Here is a 20,161-nt window from a genome sequence, read left to right as displayed (position 1 = left end):
GGGAGGAGGGCTTTCCACACTGCCAAGCCCCCTGGGGAGTCGACACCCACGAGGAACACGGGGTAAGGCGGAGAAACAGAAGCCTCCCCCAAGGATCAATGAGCCGGGAGCAGCGAGCTCCCCGGAGGGCACAGAGACACCAGCACAACGGTCGGTTTGCCCTACCTCGGGTCGCCTCTGCCCCTGAGCAGGAGGGTGCCCCAGCCCTGGCAGCATGCCTGGCCACAAACGGGGTCACACAAGCTTTGACACTCCTCCCACTGAAAGGGGAGGTCCGTGTCCCCTGCCCTTGAACTTGGGGAGCTCATGCCTGCTTCCCCAGTAGCGTCCGGTGGAAATGCTGCCATGTGACTTCTGAGGCTCAAGGGCCAGGCAGCCTCCCTCTGGTTCTCGGGGACGCTTGCTCTGGGGGAGGAGGTCCACAACCCCGACCCCACTAGGCCGGAGGGGGAGGCCACCCTGGGTGCTCAGATCCATGCCCCACTGAGCTCCTGCACAAGCCCCTGCGTCTGCTGCCGGACGCCAGGACGTCCAGCCTGTGGATCTGACCTCAACCAAACGAGACCCCTGCCAGTGAGAACCGCCTTGCTGGGCCCTTCCTAAATTCCCGAGTCCCAAAATCCAGGGCAAAATAAGATGGTGGTTGTCGTCCGCCATTTGATTTTGGGTAATGTGGAGCAGCTGCTGAACGACCAGGTGGTCATTCCGAGCACATGTAAGCAGAGACTTGGGTCCCCAGAGCTCCATCCCAAACTCCTCCATCAGCGGACAGGGCTCAGGGCTGGCCCAGGCTTTGGGTGGGGACAGGAGCTGGGGGAGGGAATTCTAGGCGATGGTGCCCCATACCTATTGGGCGCTGGTTACAGGGATGGAGACGTGGACCGGCAGGGCCTCTCTCTGCCCTCAGAGACCTCCCAATGTCAGCAGGTGCCTCTGAAATCCCCACAAAGGCCTGAGCTGCCATTTGACATTCAAACCAAGCTCCTTGACACATAAACCCAGCTTCATCCTCTTTGCTGTTGCCGGGAGCAAACATCCCCATGGAGCCTCTGTCCGCAGACCTCTTAACCCCCACCCCCCCAACCTCACTCCCATTGCCCACGTCACTGCTCCTCTCCATCAGTTCCCAGGTGGTGTCACCTCCTCAGGGAAGCCCTCCTTGATGCCTCTGACCAAGCCCAGTACCTTCAGAATTTCCCCTCCTAGAGCCCGGCTTCGCTTCCAGAAGGGGCTTATCCTTATCTGTAATTGTCCCGAGTTCTCTGACCAGAGCTAACTAACACCCACAAGCCACAAAGCCGGAGACCTAGTTTGGCTCCCTCTGTTCCAAGTGTCAGAAAAATCTGGGGCATGCAGAGCTGACAAGACCCAGTGGTGGGCCTGACGTAAGGAGAGCTGAGCCCCTACGGGACACCTTCCTGATCACGGCTGCCCCTTCTGCCTTGTGACCCATCCCAGCTGTCAACATTTCTGCTAAATTTGCAGACGGGGAACCCGAGGCCCAGAGAGGTAAACTAACTTGCCTAAAACCACACAGCTACAAGCAGAGGGGGCAGATACTAGCACCCAGTCACGGCTGGGGGCGGGCTGGAGGGCTCCTTCCCACTCTGATTTTGGGTTCTGCCCTGACCCTGCCAGAGGACAGGGAGACCTGGGTTCGAGTCCCAGCTCTGTCTGCACCTGCTAGCCAGGCGGCCTCAGGGGGCGCACATGCTCCGTCTCCCTGATCCTCAGTTTCCATAAAACAGGGACACAAATGGCCCCCGTTTCTTCAGGCTGTTGCTAAAAATGAAATAAGGGACTGAATATGGATGGAACTCGCCCCCAGCGGCTCCACCAACGCCTGTTAGATCGGAATACGTGACGGCCTCCCTCTGTCCCGTCAAAAACTCTGCTTTCCCAGACAAACCAGACAAGCCTGTTTTTTGAAAAACAAAAAAAAAACATTTATTTCTGTCAACTGTTTGAGGACAGATGCTCTTCCCGACCCCAGTACAGCACAGATTTCCTACCCCCAAATGAAACGAGCAAGGAAAAGAAGAAAAAGAACATGAACCGTGCTCACGAAGGACCAAGCCAATCTCATCTTCCTTTGGAAAAAAAAAATCCTCTTGAACGTGCGCTGCCGACCCGGGATGAACGCCGCAGACCTTCTGGTGCCACGAGGGCGGGGACCTGCTCCACCAGCGGCTTGGGGGCAGCTGCCCACCTCTCCAGCACAGAAGGCCTCCCCGAAAGTGAGGCATCGGCCCCCAGTTCTACCCAAACTCCTGCCGCGCACCCCGGCCTCCCTCCCAGGTGTCCTCGTCGCTGGGGGAGCCCCTGAAGGGAAACCAGAAGGACTCCTTGTCCCTGCTGGACTTGGACCTGTGTCCCCACTCTGTGCCACGATGAGACTTCAACCCTAAGGGTAGGAAGGAGCCGCTGCAGACTGCAGGCCCATGCAACGGCCGGGCAACTGTTAAGGCAAATTTTCTCGCTTCTGTTCGGTAGAAGTCGGGCCTGAACGTCTCACTGCCGAGCACCGTCCCCGTTGGATGGATCCCCAGCTTAGGCAACCCTGAATGGGGGGGGTGGGTGAGGGGCCCCGGAGCACGCTCAGGGGTGGGGGGGGTGGCCTGAGCCTGATACATGGGATAGACGTGTGTGTGGGTCAAGGAGACCCCCCGACGGGCACGGTGGCCTCCTCCCCCGAGCAGGTGGGTGCAAAGGGACACCAGACGGCGGCCTGGCCGCCCCCGGGCGATGCAGGCTGGTGGCAGGAGAGGCCAAGAAAAGGGTTCACCGCAGGAGAAGCTTCCGCTCTGCTGAGGTGCGTGGCCTCGGCATCAAAATGATTTTTCCTTAGAACAAGCAAACGCGGGGGAAAAGGAAAGGGAGATGAAAGAAAGATGTTCCATGAGCTTCGGGAGATAAGGCGTGGGCGGGGGGGCACTCAGGAGGGGAGCAGGGAAGGGGAGGTGGGCTGCAGACAGGGGGGGGTGTTGCCTCTCACGGCGTCTCCTGTCCCTGGTGGGCTGGCGGGCTGGTGGCTGAGGCCGCGGTCCCCTCCCCCGGGGAGCAGGCAGGTGACATTGCAAGGGGCAGGGCGAGGGCGGGGGTTACTCCGTCTGCGCGTCGTAATTGGCGCCACCCGCCTTCTTGAGCTCGCTCTTAATGAAATCTTCCTCCAGCTCCTTCCGATCGCTGATCACAAACTCTTTAGCAAAATTCTGTAAGAACAAAATAAAACACAGAGTTCCCGTGAAGAAGGGACAGGATGAAAGTGTTGCTCAGAAAACATACCACAAAGTCCTGGAGCCTAGACTACTAAGAAATGATCAAAATAAAAATTTGGAGGCAGCATGGTTTGGCAAGAGAGGAAGAAGTCGTGACTGGAGATCAGGAAGTGGGTGAAGAGACAGTATGGCGGCTGGGGGTGGGGGTGCCAGGGACAGGTCCTGAACGGTAACTTGTGCCCATTTCCATGGTGTGAACATGCGCACCATGGTGGGCTGCAGTCACATCAGCCACTGATGAGCTGAACAGGAACAGCCACTGTCCACCCTTGGAGTTGGAGTGCACAGACTTCAGCCACAAATCCCCGTGAGCCTGGCCCACGTGACGTAAATCTCTGTGGCATGAAGACGCGTGGCAGGTGATGTGGCTCATCTGAGAACACCGAGCCACGAAGAATCAACAGTTATTTTGCTACATGGATCCCCAAGACTTCAGCAAACTCGGGAAATTTCAGGACGGTGAAAGAGGAGAATACAAAGAAATTTGCCAAAATATGAGTAACAAATCAGAAGGTAAGAATATCATCCAAAAAAAAAAAAAAAATCCACAAGAAAATAGCATAAACAATGACCACCATTCCTTAAGTGCCGATGGGTACCAGGCATGGTCACACATTGGCAAACTTAATGATTTTATTTTATTTTAAAAAATATTTATTTATTTGACTGAGAGAATGACAGAGCACAAGCAGGGGGGACAGTGTGGGGAGAGAAGGGGAGAAGCAGACTTCCCGCCGAGCAGGGAGCCCGATGCAGGGCTCGATCCCAGGATCCCAGGATAGTGACCCGAGCCAAAGGCAGCCACTCAACCATCTGAGCCACCCAGGCGCCCCAGCAAACTTAATTCTTAAAACCCTTTAATATGATCCAGGAACTTGATCCCTAGAGAACTACACAAAGGAAAGAAAGCACACATCCCCACAGACACTCGTCCACGAATATTCGCAGCAGCATTATTCCTAACAGCCAAAATATGGCAACCACCCAGATGTCTGTGGACAGAAAAGCTGTAAAGTCTGTCCGGGTGATGGAGTATTACTCTGCCGTAAAAAGGAATGAGGTGCTGATACACAATATCCTGGATGATCAAAACCATTGAGCCAGACATGAAAGACCACGGATACTGTACGATTCTGTTTATAAGAAATGTCCAGAAAAGGCAAATCCACGGAGACAGGAAGTAGATTTGTGGTTTGAGGGGAAATGGGGGGCGGTGAGTGCTAATCGGGATGGGGTTTCTTCTGGGGGGATGAAAATGTTTGGGAACTACAGAGGGATGGTGGTCACACAACACTGTGAGTGAACTAAATGCCAGTGAATCGTACAATTTTTTTTAATTTTCTTTATTTATTTGACAGACAGAGATCACAAGTAGGCAGAGACACAGGCAGAGAGGAGGCAGAGAGGAAGCAGATCCCCCGCCGAGCAGAGAGCCCGATGTGGGGCTCGATCCCAGGACCCTGAGATCATGACCTGAGCCGAAGGCAGAGGATTAACCCACTGAACCACCCAGGCGCCCCGAATCGTAGAATTTTAAATGGTTAATTTTATGTTCTCTGAATGTCACTTCAATTAAAAAAAAAAAAAAAAGACTACCAAGAAAAAAGTCACCAAACCTCCAAGAAGAATAAGTAAACCAAGAGAACACACAAGGTCAAGTTTCACAGTATAAAGACAAACTGTCTGCCATGCCAAGCCATTAAGATACTAACAGGGAGGAGGAGGGGAAGGTTAATATTTATCAAGCAACCTGTATGTGCCAGGTGCAGCCTCACACATCTTCTCACTTAATCCTCCCTCGGTATATTAGCTTTCTTTCTTTCTAAGATAAGACCCAAGGGGTTGGGCTTGAAGAGATTGTGTAACTAGCCCAGAATGACCAAACAACCTTCTGACCCTCTCTATTCCCATCCCACCATCCTGTGTGGCTCAGCATCGGTGTCTGTCTTCAGCACAGTGACTGAACACAAGCTGGACGTGTGGGCCAGGAAGGGGAACCGAGAACTGACATGTTTCTCAACCTGAGCCCCAGTGACAGGGAAGGGGGGCGGGGTGGGGTGGGAGGCAGAGAGAAGAGGAGGAGGAAGCCAACAGCTCAAGATGCCTCTAGCAGGAAGTGCAAAGTTCCCCTGCTGTGTGCTATCTATACATGGCCACTAAAGAAAAATGAGCACTCCTGTTCACGTCTGTTAGCCATTAGGAGATTGAGATCAACAAGATTGAGATTAACAAGAGGTTTGATAAGGCACTAAGAAATCTACAGGGAAACTGTACATGGAGCTATGCAGAGTCCAACTTAAATCCAGAAGCATACGGAAAACAAATCACAGCCAAAAAAGGAGCAATCTGGAATGAGAGAGTCTAGTAAAAATGTAACATAACAATAAACATAAATGAGCAAAATTACCCCTGCAAAATAGCTATGTATCAGACTGCCAAAAAACACCACCCCCCAAACTCTATACTAGATACCGCAGACATGATTTAAAAACCAGAAGGTGAGGCAAAAATGATCATAGCAAAAAACAAACAAACAAACAAAAAACCAAAAAAACACAGAGAGGCAACTTTACCTGCTCTCCTGATGGGAGAAGCAACTGCCTTCCAGGGGGCTAAAGGAATGGGAGGGGGTGAAGCCATGTAGAGGGGGCCCCACCAAGCCTCACAGCCCACCCCCCCACAGGATGTTCAGTACCCCCAGAGGCTTCAAAGGTGCACTGACACTTCCCCTCAGGGTGTGGACGCTACAGAAATTCCCCAGAAGGTCTGAGTCAGCCTAAAACCCAACTCACGGGCGCCTGGGTGGCTCAGTGGGTTAAGCCGCTGCCTTCGGCTCAGGTCATGATCTCAGGGTCCTGGGATCGAGTCCCGCATCGGGCTCTCTGCTCAGCAGGGAGTCTGCTTCCCTCTCTCTCTCTCTCTCTGCCTGCCTCTCCATCTACTTGTGATTTCTCTCTGTCAAATAAATAAATAAAATCTTAAAAAAAAAAAAAAATAAATAAAATAAAATAAAATAAAACCCAACTCACATCGGCCCCTCCCTTCCCCACCGCAGTTCCTTCCAGCGGTCCTCAGAAGGGGCCTTCCACTTGGCACAGTGGACACAAGTGCCCCAGGGAGTGAGCTTCACTGTGACCTTTCAAAAAGAGGCAGAAACAGCAAAACCAGCCCTGTAGGCAGCCAGACCCTCAATCTGGGAACACACTGGATGGGAAGGAGCCTACATAAGGCTAGCCCATAGCAGAGGACCCCAGAAAGCACATCTGAGCAAAGCACAGCCACCGTCCCCTTTGCTCACACCTTTACCCTCAGCCACTGTCCCTAGCACCCTTCCCCGTGTCACCAAACGCCTACAGGGCAGACATAGGTGATGCCGACAGCCGCAGGAGTCCTGACTCTGAAGCAGTGCTAACAAACAGGGAATGTTTCATTTTCTAGCAAAAAAGGGAAAAAAGAGACAGGCGATACCAATTTTCATAGGATTCTTATCTAAACTTTACAGATCCAAAATACTGCCATTTTAACATGGAACCAATAGACTAAATCATTAATGGGACCTTCCATGTTCTTTTCTATGCAGGAACTTTTCGAAACCCTGTGCACATTTTATACACATGGCACAGAGCAAGGCAAGCAGGCCAGACCCCAGTGCTCAGCGGCCACGTGTGGCTGGTGATGGGCGGGTCTAGAGCGAACAGGAAAGAGTCAGAAAGAATACCGTGCTCCGTCAAGGAGAATCCAGAGTCATAAAACAGCTCAGCTGATAGGAGTGGAGGAGGGGGATTTTTTGGGAGGCCGGGAAATGTTCACTGTCTTGATCCAGAATTAAAAAAAAAACACAAACCTTAAACTCTGACATTCACCCCCTCATTTGATAAAAAAGCAGAGAGGGGAAGCAATTCCTCCTGGGGCACACAGTGGCCTCATGGCAGGGGCCCCGGTGCAGGGGGTCGGGGGGCAGGTTCTAGCCTGGTCTGCCCTGTCCTCTCTCTCCCTCTGCTCCAGACTGCCCGTACCTCCCACCACAGCCTGTCATACCCTCAAGGCCACCAAAGCCACATGTCAAAGGCTTCAAAGAAAGAGGGGACTGTCTGGAGGCACAGACCTGTGGTTCCAGAATGATCTTCTCTGTCATATCTAGGAACACTTTGTCCCTGGCTCATAGCTTCCAGAAAGAGTCCCTCCCTCTTGTTTGTGAGGCCCACCCATCTAAACCTGACTCCAGGATGGCCTCGAGACATGCAATAACCCAATTCAGGACACATTTGTCCCTGTGATGTTTCTCAAGTGCATAATGTTCGTATTTCAAAGGTCTAACAGACACTGCTTCCGGTGGATGCTTCTGGTACTCTGTTCCCAGGAAGGTGACTCCAGACAAAGACAGGTTAGAACCAGGCTCTGTACACAGTCCAGCATCTATCTGCAAGGCCGGTTTAAAAAGTGCTTAAAGGGGTGCCTGGGTGGCTCAGTGGGTTAATGCTTCTGCTTTCAGCTCAGGTCGTGATCCCAGGGTCTTGGAATCGAGCCCCACATTGGGCTCTCTGCTCAGCGGGGAGCTTGCTCCCCCCTCTCTCTCTGCCTGCCTCTCTGCCTATGTGTGATCTCTGTCTGTCAAATAAATAAATAAAATCTGTAAAAAAAATAAAAAAAATAAAAAGTGTTTAAACACTTGCCTACCCTTGGTTTTAAACCATTTCACTTTTTTTCTAACTTTTTTTTTTTTTTTTTAAAGTAGGCTCCACACCCAGTGTGGAGCCCAATGTGGGGCTTGAACTCACAACCCTGAGATCAATATCTGAGCTAAGTTCAAGAGTTGGGCACTGAACCGACTGAGTCACTCAGGAGCCCCTAAACCATGTCCCTTTTAAATGGCTCCCAGTGGCCTGGGTTTAAACCTGCTTTAGTCCTGAAATGTGCTGGGCGTGGGCTTGGGGTTTGGTCCAAACACAAACAGGAACAGTTGTCCACTTGCACCTCGAGCAGTTGGCCCTCCCCAAGAACCCCCCTCCCCCCACCTCCCTGGGACTTCCCACCCTTCCCTCCAACACACTCCACCACCCCCATACTCTACTCCCCCCTGCCCCAGTCTCCCCGTGTGCAAATGAGGACAAGACCTACATCCTGAGACTGTCAGGAGGATCTGATGCGTGTGCATAAGGCCTAGACACTCGAGGAGGGTTCCCAAGAATGACGAGGTGATATTTTAAGTGATCCTAGGTTCCCCTTTGTTCCCAAGACTATCAGGGGAATCTGACATGGAAAGTTTCCTGAAATGCTCAAGAGTGAAGGTACAGGGAGTGGCTGGTTCCTCTTCTCTCACCCACAATGGTTTCTTCATCCCCACCATTTATTTTAATGAAGGAAAGTCCAGGCAATTCCTCAAAATAACCAAAGCAGAGACCCGGACACCTCCTCGCCCTTGCAGAGAGAAGACAGCAAATCCAGCTGCAACCCAAAAGCTGGGCACCTCCAGCCACTGGGGTAGAAGTGTCGGGTCTGCTCCCCAGAACACTATGACTAACCTATGCAGAGAATGTGAGTGTAGAGAAAGGTCTGGGAAGACAAACTGATGTGGAGTTTTGGACACGTAAGTTTGTGATGACGGCAATGCACACTTCTACAAACTTGGGTGAGGGAAGTTTTTTTGGTATCATTGTATCCAAAGAGAAGGAAAGCTAAGGCCATTCATTCTTCCAACAAACACATGCCTGCTAAACACCTGTTGTATCCTAGATGTTCTCCTAGGTCCTGGGAAGGCCAAAGTCTGGTGCTGAGGGCTCTCTTTGAGAGTCTGAGAGCAGAAGAGAACCAGATGGGCCTCTAGAAACGTCCCATGGGAAGCAGTTAATGGCTCTGGGCCCTGGTCTCTTGCTCCATGAAAGAAGGGGGCAAGACAACAGGCAGTCCTGGCCCTTTCCCACCAGCCATCCATGACTTCGAATCTAAGCCACCAGGCAACATGGGACCAAATTCTACAGTGGATGCCAAAGTCTGAGGGGCAGCGGGGAAAACTGGCACAGGAAAGTCAACTGTGGGATCGGAGACTGGCTTTCAACAGGGAGATGCGTGCTAGCTTCAGGTCCATCCCTAACCCCTGCACAGAAATGCCGGGAACAGAATCTCTCCTCCCCCGCGTGTGTGCTGGGGCAGGGGGTAGACGAGACACATGCTGACCTCAACAATGTATCTTTTCCCCAAGTGGGGGAAGATTAATTATAGGCCAAACACCTCAGTGTGCTGAAGGAAAGCAGTCAGTGCCCCCCTGCCTGCATCCTGGTAGGAAAAAGGAAACTTCCAAGGAACAAGTACCAGATGAAAATGCACAGAATCAAACCCGCCGGGCGTTCAGCTGCCAACCCCTCCTGCGCCCCCCACATCTGCCCTCCTACGACCATTCTAAGGCACTTCAAAGGCCCAGGTTTTTAAAATCCTTCCAGCAAGGTATAATTTACTCAAAAAGAACAGGTTCTTGTAACAGGCATGAGTCATCCTAGAAAAGGGGAAAAAACAAACAGCAAAATGGCACGGTCTCACGTTTGGCAGATTCGGGAACAAAGGCCCCTGCGTCACCCGTGCAGTTCACGAATGACATGACCCTACTTCACAAGGGAGAAAACAGAGGACAAGGGAGAGGCATTCGGTCACATTTCATGGGGGCACCGGGAATTTTGGTTGCATCTGGACCAGTCAGAAGCCCCGATGCCCATCTGCTGATGTCTGACTATGGCCACATCTAGATCGGAAATGGCAGGAATGTGGGAAACATGCTTTGGTCCTCCCTCACCCACAGCGGACATCATCATCAATGATGGTGCTTTTCGCATGAGTCCAGACTCAGCATCAGAAGCCTTCTTAACCCACAGCCCCTGCTATTGATCAACGGACAAGCACAATTAAACCCAGGCTTATGTTTTCCATTTCCGCCTGGTCAAAACTGTGCTAGCCTTTCTAAGGCCACACCCACTTTGGGGAATTTTTCCTGGGAAATAATTCAACAGATTATTATAATATATACTCACAGATGTTCATTGTCAGCAAACACCAGATTGTCTTCCCATTTCAACAAAACCTGAGTAAGTAGATAGTATCCGCACCGCACACTTCATATACAGCAGGAATTTAATGCCATATTTTATTTAACTTCTACAATCCTGTGAGTTAGATATTATCATCCCAAATTTTCAGAGGGAGCTCAAGTTCAGGGAAGTGAAGTGGTCGACAAGAGGTCACGCCTGCAGAGTGGTGGGCTGGGTGTGGCCCCCACCATGAGGCCCATGCCAAGGTCATTACTAGGAGCGGGCACACCCACCTACCACACTCCCTGAACAGAACAGTATTCAGACATTAAAATTATGAAAACCAAAAACACATTCATGAAATCGCTATGGGAGGTGGGGGACTGTGGCTCGTCATCATTTCATTTCTTCATTTCGTCTGAACCATTTTTAAAAAAACCACAGCGCCCTGGGGGAAAAAACAGGTGGCCTGGGGCTGGTTCCAGAAGGGACTCTCCAAGGCAGCGTACCCAGGGACAGATACTGGCAAGAGAAGTACAAAAGTGAGGAGTGGCCCATGGAAGGGACGAGAAACAGGACAAATCTGAAGGACACAAGCTGCAAAGAGCACAGGCAGCTCCAGCCCAGCAAGATCGTGGGGTACACGCGTGTCCCCCATGAAGTGGAGGGGACTGGACTCAGTGCTTGGGGCTCCTTTGGGGAAGACCTGACTGTGCTCTAGCTAGGTCCCTGCGGCAGGGAAACCAAACCATATGCCGGTGACCGTGTCAGGAGGCCAGCTGCTGGCGGGTGACCAGGCGGGGCCCTGCCACCACTGGCTGGCCGAGGGCTGGGACCCATCTGGAGATTAGCGAGGGGGTACCCAGGCCCCAGCCCGCTGGGTAATGCTCTTGGCTTATGCAAGTGGCTGCCATTTCTGCTCCAGGCTCAGAGCGTGGGCCATCCTCCTCTCTCCCCTAAGAACCGTAACTTCCTGGGAGCAGGAGCACAGACTGGGTCCCAGGGATCCCCACAAGGAAAGTGGGCTCTGATCCTCCACCAGCTGCTTCTGCCTTGGCTCAAGGACACACGCATCCAAGCCTCAGCCTTCACATCGGAGTAGTGGGTGTAATGACAGCACCCCACCCCACCCTGATACCCACACAGCCTTTTGCAGTCTGCCTGGGGCTTTGTATTTCTGATCAGGTCCTCTGTGTCTTAAACACAGGACACAAGCCACAAAAAGCCCCCTTGCCTGAGCCCAGGCCCAGGTGAAATGCATGAGCACAGAAGGCCCTTTCTGGTTTGGAGAATAAAGGGTCTTTCCATAAATCATGAGCTTTTAGAAGCACCCACATTCCTGGTGAAAACAAACAGCTCACACCCTCTGGAGAGCCTCGAAGCAGCCACAGCCAGTCCCCAGAGTATTGGGTCTCCAGAGTGCTGGGCAGCAGTGAGCACTCTGAAGGGAGGGCAGCAGCCCCAGAAATCTCATGACGCGGACGAGTGTGCGTTCTCCCGGCCGACCCAGGCGGCAAGCAGCTCGGCTTGCTACAGGAACAGAAGCCCAGTGTTTGGAAATTCCAGTCCACCCCCAAATCCCTCCCTGTGTGTAACCAGTTTCCACAATTTAATACAATCCCAAGACCGGTTGTTGAACACTTAGGAATGTTCTTCTGTCCTAGGAATATGCAAAAAGTAAGACAGTCTGAGGCCTCTGTGAACAGATTCGTTTCTCCACTTTTTAGCACCTGTTTTCGTCCTCTAGGTACAAGGGGGCTCTGTAAGCAGCCACGGTCCCTGCTCTCGAGATTATCTTCTAGGGTCATTTACTTAGAATTCATGGAAATCTATCATTCATGGGATCACAGTAGAAACACAGAAGAAGGAGCGGCTGATTCTGAAGGGGGCTGGTAGGAGAATGGAAAAACCTTCACCAAGAAGGAAGGTTTTGAAGGATGAACAGAAGTTCACCAGTCGCCCAAACAGAGAAACCCTTTCCCCACCCCTTGCATTTCGTTAATCCTTCGACAGCGCCACGGGAATTTACACTCTCCTTCTCAGGATAGCTCTTTCACAGATTCAAAAGACAAAGCTACTTGCCTGAGGTCCCAAAGCAAAGGGCTGAAGGGGCCAGGAGATCAACTTGGGCCTCGCGCCCCCTTAAGCCCATGATCTTTTCCATTTGACACAGCAGCATCTTTTTCTTTTTTAAATCAAGTGCTGAGCAATGATATGCCATTTCCAGTTTTTATTTTAAAGGCCCTTCCATCAAAAAGATGGAGTAAGTTTAAAAATAAATCTAAGAGGTTTATTTCCCACACAACTTCTCCAGAGCCTTTAATGGGCCATGTGAATCGACAGAGGTAGGGTTTCCAAACCGCATGTGACCTCAGAACATTTTCTTGGTGCTGAGGACTCTGGAAATGGGCCGCAGGGACAGGTGACCATGTTGGGGCTCTGGGACTGGGTGGTCTGGGCGCCGAGCAGGGCTCCGCCATGTCCAAGCACTGGGACCCTGAGCAAGTGACTTGGCTTCCCTGGGAGCCAGGCCCCTCATCTATAAAATGGGGATAAGGATAGAACCAGCCTTGTTGCAAAAAATTAATGATTTTAATAGGGGAACGTCCTAAGTGCCAAGCACATGGCGGGGGCACAATAAAACTACTGTTATGTGCATTATTAGCACAGTGGTACACAGACGTGGCCTTCTGGCTGGAGTGTTAGCTATGTCTGGTCTCAGCCCTGTGGGGTGAGAGGAGGTCTAGCATTTACGCCGACCCCAGTCCTGGGGTTTAGAAGCCGTGAGAACTCCCATTAAGCCATTAGTTCCACACTGTCGCTGAAACGTCCACCCTTCCTGTCCCCGCTGCTTGTTGGGGGCAACATGGCTGCTCTCCTTTCCCAAGGCTGAAAGCAGAGACGGACCCATGAGCCTTCATAGGGTGTTAAAAAATAAACAGAAGGACCACATGAATAAAGCCATTCTGCAAGGCCAGCACGCTGCATCACGGACGGAGTCTGCTCTAAATCAAGACAGCCTGGGCCAGACGGGACAGCAGGCCCCTAGCAGTGGGGCCTGCATTGTCCCCGTAATCCCGCATAGGCACCGGAACAATGGCCCGTGTGTTTTGTCCGCAGCACTAGCCGGGCGGGCCCTTCTGTGCGGCAGGCGACAGGCGGGGTGGGGCAGCCAGGCACGCTGTCCATCCGGCCGAGCCCCCCCAACCCTGCAATGAACCCCGGTCCGGGTGTTACCACTGTCCAGCCCGCCTTGCCCGGAAGCCCATCTTGATTGTCTTGCTTTCCCGGGCCATGGACCCATCTCAGTTTCTCAGCCTGGCACAGAGCACAGCCTAGACATCCACAGTCAAAGTTTCTGACTTTGAATTCCTCTGGGCACCGGGCTGGACCTGCTGCTTGTGAGCCCGGGCTTTGGGGCAAGTCCTAGCAGTGCCCCAGGCCTCAGTTTCCCCATCTGCTAATGCACCTGACAGCAGGCCCGGGGGAGGGATGAACCGGCTGACATCGGCAGCGACCAGGGTGAGCGAGGCCGGGACCTCTGGCGGTGCGGACAGTGGGGGCTCCAGTCCAAGCCATGTGCAGGCCAGCGAGGCCGCGCGGCTCGGCCACAGACCTATCGTCTCCTAAGGAAATAATGCACGACGAAGATGGAGAGCCAGGCCTCAAGGTCTTGTCGAAAAGGGGAAGCCAGGGGGCTCTTGGGGGGCTCAGATGGTTAAGCATCTGCCTTCAGCTCAGGTCGTGATCTCAGGGTCCTGGGATCGAGCCCCGCATCGGGCTCCCTGCTCAGCGGGGAGTCTGTTTCCCCAGCTCTGCTGCACCCCCTGCTTGTGTTCTCGATCTCTGTCAAATAAATAAAACTTAAAAAAGCAAAAAAAGAAAAAGGGGAAGCTGGGAATAATAGTAGCTACCACATCCAGGTCCTTACCCGATGTGGTTCTAAGCACCTCCCCCTATTTGCTCAACTGTGAGAGGCAGACACTGCGTTACCCCCATTTTGGACTTCAGAGGACTGAGGCCCAGAGAAGGGAAGAACATACCCAAGGTGGCCAGCAGGTGCTGCCGCTGGAAGGGGAGCCCACACCAGCAGGCTCAAAGAGCTGCCCTCCCACCCACAGCACTGCAACCCCACCCCCACCGACAAAGTAAGCTGAGGCTCCTTTAAAGGAACATTGTCCTAGACAAAAGCACCACATTTTTTAAATGAAAACGTTTCCGAGTGTGTCAAAACGGAACATGACATAGCAAGTTAACCCACTCAACTCTTCATTACATAGATAAGGAAACTACAGCCCAGGAAGGGAGAGTGACTTGGGCATGGCCAGGCAGTGGGGGCATGAAGACTGACCTTTTCGGATTCCAGTGTCTCTTACGCCCATTTCTATCGACTACATGTCATGCAAGGTACCAGGGTGTGGGTCTATTGCTTCATTACAATAAAACCCGGGGGGTTATTGGCAATCTGACAGTCAACCCACTTCTTCTTCATGTGGAAATCATGGTAAGAGGCAGGTGGAGAAGTGTTATGGGCCACAGTCCTCAGAATCCAGACTGGCCCATCTGGAAGGTCCCTTAGAGAACATCTGTTCTGAGTCCCTATGAAACAGAGGGGAAACTGGCAGGTGCACCAGGCTCAGCACTATTTTAATGACTGTGGAAAGACACCAGTGTGCCGGTGTAATTGACCCTTTATAACAAATGGGTACATTTGCAACTGTAGCATACACATGAGCTATTGTGATAGCTTCGGATATTAAAACCTTTTATTTATTTATTTATTAAAAAGATTTTATTTATTTGACAGAGATCACAAGTAGGCAGAGAGGCAGGCAGAGAGAGAGAGGAGGAAGCAGGCTCCCTGCTGAGCAGAGAGCCCAATTCGGGGCTAGATCCCAGGACCCTAAGATCATGACCTGAGCTGAAGGCAGAGGCTTAACCCACTGAGTCACCCAGCTGCCCCAATAAGTAAACCCTTTTAAATGCAGAAGTGACAAAGGCAAAAGGTAAAGGTCAAAAATGTCTCACTGCACCTGCAGTTCGAGAGGGCATCCAAGCTCCCCCACCCTGGTGGACATGGGTGACTTTCCCTTTCCATCTACCACCTGGGAACTTGTCTGAGCTGCCAATCATGAAGCCCCGCCTCCCTGCCCATGGGATGTGCATGTGACCTAAGTTGAGCCAATCAGGGTCCTTTTAAGGGAATGACAGACACTAAGGGCTCCCTCTTCCCCAGGATCAATACCCAGAAGAACCACCATAGCCTGGACCGTTGCTGCTGTACGGAGGCCACTGAAGCCAGACCCAGAGAAAAGAGAGATGGGAGGAAGCTACTGCTGGAAACCTGGATCTAGCCACACCTCAAGTCCGGAAACTGTGTGCTTCCCAGTTTAGAAAGCCACGCAATTCCCCTTTTTTGCTTCAAGGTCTTTGAGCATTCGGACAAATGGATAACAACCAACAGTCCCCAGTGAAACTTCACACCGCAGAATTCTATTTCCTGAGATCAGCCTTGGCCCCCGGCTCACTCAACTAAACTGAGCCGAGTTCTAGACCTGAAAGGAACTCTGCAGCCTGCTCGTGGGATGGGGTTTCCTTTGGAGGTGAACGGAAATGTTCTGGAACTAGATAGGGATAGTGGTTGCCCAACACTGTGACTGTGCTTTAACACCACTGAGTCATACGCTTGAAAATGGGGAAAATGAGCAATTTTATGTCACTGCATTTTACCATAATTTTTTAAACGGAAAGACAAAAGGAGACCGGCAAGATTCAAAAGACCGTCCCACTGGCGAGCGCTCTCTTCCCACACGCCCTCCCTTCCCTGCTGGCCACGAAGGCGCAGGTCCAGGTTGGCCAGCGGCAAGAGGAATGTGCGTGGAAGGTGGCATTCAGCAGGAGACCTTTGGCCCCGAAACAGGCACTCGGGTATTTCTCATTCTGCTCCCACAAAGGAGAGCCCTGAAAGCTGGGTAACCATTAACCCCAAACGGACCCGTGGGCCTGAGTAGGGGGCTCTCCAGAACCGGGGTGTTAGCCAGTGATGCTGGGGAGGACGGGAACTCCATGACATTTATGAAATAAACACTTACTGTCTCCCAGACCTGGTGCTAACCCACTCAGAGAAGACCAGCTGATAACTCAGACCTTTCTAAAAATGATTTTCATACCTGTGGACTCTGGGAACCCCGCCTCCTGAAAACGTATCCTAAAGAAATAATTCAGCGGGAAAGACAAAGGAGCTGCATTTATTAAAATGTTGGTTAGAACATTACTTAGAAAAATAAAAACTGGAAGCAGCCCAAAAGGCCAACAACAGGGGAACACTGAGTACATTACTGTGCACCAGTACACTGAACCGCACACTCAGCCACCAGAAAAACGCTCGTGACAGAGACTGCAGCCGTATCACTCATGAAATTACGGCGGTGGGGGCGGGGGGGTGGTGCCCACCTAGTGTGATTTTCGGGCTGAGATGCACAGGGGCAGGGGGAGCTCGCCCCCAGAACTGGCAGGAAGAACGGAAAAGACAGGCCACCATAATGCAAGGATGGGAATTCTTTTTTCTTTCCTAACATGATTTTTTAAGCCCAAGTTTTATTTGTGGGATAATTTTAGACCTACGGAAAAGCTGCAGGAAGGACGTGGGGGAGTTCCCACACACCCCACACTCCATGTGCGTGTTGGCTAACATCGTACGTTCCTGCGCTAAGCTGGCACAGTGGAGAATCTGACCCAGAAACGTTACCATTAACTCAACTCCAGACCTGGTTCCGATTTCACCAGTTTTTCTGCTCCAGGATCCAACGCACGATACCACGAACCATACGGCCTATGCTTGTGTTTGTTCTGGTTTTGGTTCTTATAATTCAATGGCTTTTCACATAGTCTCAGATCTGTGCAACCATCACCACAGTCAACTGAAGAATATTTCTATCGGCTCAGAAAGCAAGCCCATACCACGTTCTGATCGTGGGCTTTGAGAAACCCTTTTGCAAAAGAGAGAACCCTTTGAAGGAGAGACCTCTTCCTCACCTCCCTTCCACCCCGATTTATCTTTCTGGAAATCAGACTTCCTCTTTTCAGTGGGACCCCAACCCTCGTCCCACGAACCATCTCGGACGTTTCTGATGGTATCAGTTTTGGTTACATCCAGACCAGAGAAACACCCGGCAAGAGAGACCTCTACGTAAAACTTAGAAACCTCAGGGGCAAAACCCCTCTTCCTACTAACCTAGCAAGGGCTGGGGAGTACAGGTGTTTTTACTGGCACCCATCATGTGCCGAAGTCTCCCATTGTGCCCTCACGGCCACCCCTGGAAGTCAGCCACCGTCACCCATGATCCAAGTAGGCAGTGGCCACCACTTTGGTCATCCTTCCAGCCCCCTTCTTCACGAATCACCTTCCCCATCCCAGAGGTAGGCCCTCAGCGGCCACGTTTCCATTATGTGGTGGTCAAGACCACAAACCCAGCTACAGCCCCCGCCCGCACCCCACCAACAGCCCTGGGAACATGTCCTCAGTGGCTCTGGGGATCCAGAGATGTGGCGTGGCTTGCTTTCCATCCTAGGAGCTCAACCCAGCCCACCCCGTCCCTGGGAATGGTGATCTCGGTGGGACATGACCCGCCCAGACCCAGAAAGGACCCAAGACCACTAACCTGCACGACCTCCTTCACCAGGGTCTTGTCCGTGCCGGTTTTGGCTCGCTGCAGCCCGCTGACATTCTCGCCGATCCACGTGATGAGGGCGAACTTGGACCTCTTGCTCATGGCATCCCCCGTGGTGAAGCGCACGAAGGCAAACAACCGGACGTCATCTGTCGTCAACAGCAAGAACAGGGCACCGTGCTCAGTGAGAACATTCCCAGACTTTGCTCCCAAGGAGGAACCATGAGCCAGAATGCTCCCAGAGCAGCGCGGCAGGAGCCCAACACTGACCTTGGCCAACTCGTGCAATCCAGCGACGGCGCCACAGGTCTCCGAGGCCCATTTCACAGCTGGGAGCAGAGGGGCACGGGACATTCCCGAGACCATGTGGGCATTTCAAGGCCATGGTGGTATGGGAACACAGGCCTCACTGGCCATTAACCCTGAGCTCCCCACCCCCAATCCCTCACGTGGTCAAGGAAGGCTCAGATTCTGGGTCTGATTTATCGAGAACTTCCTCGGGTCTTCTTATCCCCTGAGGCGCTGCTCGGAATGGGAACCGAGATGGGGGGTGGATAGTGCGGGGACAGGGTGGCCCTGATCTTGGCGTGGGATAGGTCTCTAGGACCACTGGGCATGTCTAGCTCGTGGCTGGATGGTTAGCGCAAGGAAGAATGCTGAGTATGGTTCCGCTGGGTGTGTCCTGCTGGTTACATGTTACAGATCTGTTGCTACTAAAAGGCCTTGGAGGGGGGGGTTGTCCCACTCGTCCACATCTATCCATCTTTTGTTTCATTACCATGCTTTTTTCCATTATTGTCCCTTCCGATGGCCCGCCACTGTTACGCATTATAAAAATATTGGCGACAGTCTTGAGATTTTAGAGTGACCCTGCAGAGTGTGCGTTTCCCACAGGATGGTCTAGGGTTTCTTCGCCTCGGCACTCCTGATTCTTGGGGCTGGATCACTCTTAGTGGTTGGGACTAGCCTGTTCAAGGCACGGTTCCTGAACGGCATCCCTGGCCCCCCGCCCACTGGAGGCTAGTATCAGCCCCCCCACCCCAGTTACAACAACCAAAAACGTGGCCAGACATTGCCCCGCGTCCTCTCGGAGGGGGAACAGCCCCCAGCTGAGAATGAACTTCTGGGCAGTTTGTGTCCCCATCGAGTGAAGACCCTCTGCATTCTCCACCAACATTTTGTGCTCAGCTTAGTTCCTAAATAGTCCGTATTTTAATTGCCATTATTGGAGAGAGCTCATCATTGTCCCTAAGGGGAGATGGCTGCCCAGTACCAGCTTCGGGCTGTTCACCTCTGGCTAACTTCTCGGCTCAGCTCTTCTGTTCTCAAAGGGCTTCTAGCTACTGCCTTTAGGCTTTCTCAAGTCCCCAAAGAGAGTGGAGAGCTGTGCTGTGCAGGCATGTGTGTGTGTCTCTGAATCGCTTGGGGATCTCCCCAAAATGCACATTCAGAGCTCACAGATCTCGGAAGGGCTCCTAGGTGACACTGATCTGTGGGTCCAAGGACCACATGGGGGCTTCTCTGTATTTTCTTTTTTAAAATCAAGGCATCTTCCTCCTAGACTTCCCAGATGCCTCCCTGCTGAACCCCACACAGCATATAGGTTTACAGCAAGACCCAAGGCCCCACACCCTCTGAGTGTAAAGAAGACCATCTAAAGCTGGTTAAGGTCGCTGCCTGGCTGGGAACAGCAGAGCCTGAGCACATCCTGGCCCGTGAGCCATGCTGTCTCATGCGCACCCAAGGGAGCCAAGGAACACAGCTCTCGGCCAGCCCGGGCTCCTGATTTGGACCCCGCGGTCCAGGCTACGCAGCTCCACGGCACTGATGTCTTCAAGGGAACGGATCACAATCACCAGTCACAGTTTATAAAACACACTGATATTTCACGGTCTCAGATTGGCTTTATAATGATGCTGTGAGGTGGGCCACAGCGGAGGGGACACCACTGTCCTCTTCATCAACAGGCATTTCACTGTGTGACGGGTGGGGCTCAGAAGTCACGGGATGGGCCAAGGTGACTCGTCACGGTAAGCCTGGGTGGCCTGGGTGTGTCTGCCCGGCCACAGGAGTCTGGCAGACACCCACTGTGGGACTGGACAATGGGGGTCAGTGGGGACAGAGAAGGACAGTCGCAGGGATGTTCACAGGCCGAATCAACAGGGCTTGGTGGCAGTCTGGCCACGGGAGGGAAGGA

General features: G+C 52.4%; 1 protein-coding gene across 1 annotated transcript in view; it reads right to left on the bottom strand.

Moving 5' to 3' along the window:
• Window positions 1-1,921: 1,921 nt before the first annotated feature.
• Window positions 1,922-20,161, bottom strand: part of COTL1 (coactosin like F-actin binding protein 1) — a 39,647-nt gene continuing 21,407 nt past the window's right edge. Inside the window, exons 3-4 of the mRNA XM_044255628.1 lie at window positions 17,956-18,113; window positions 1,922-3,212 (exon numbers count right to left, since the gene is read on the bottom strand). Coding sequence (XP_044111563.1) covers window positions 3,102-3,212; window positions 17,956-18,113 — 269 coding nt within the window. The 3' untranslated portion in view covers window positions 1,922-3,101. The remainder of the gene's footprint in view (window positions 3,213-17,955; window positions 18,114-20,161) is intronic.

This window comes from Neovison vison, chromosome 7, assembly GCF_020171115.1.
Source record: "Neovison vison isolate M4711 chromosome 7, ASM_NN_V1, whole genome shotgun sequence".
In the NCBI taxonomy this organism is placed as follows: Eukaryota; Metazoa; Chordata; class Mammalia; order Carnivora; family Mustelidae; genus Neogale; species Neogale vison.
Note: the sequence above shows the minus strand (reverse complement) of the source record. Positions and strands in the feature narration are given on the sequence as shown.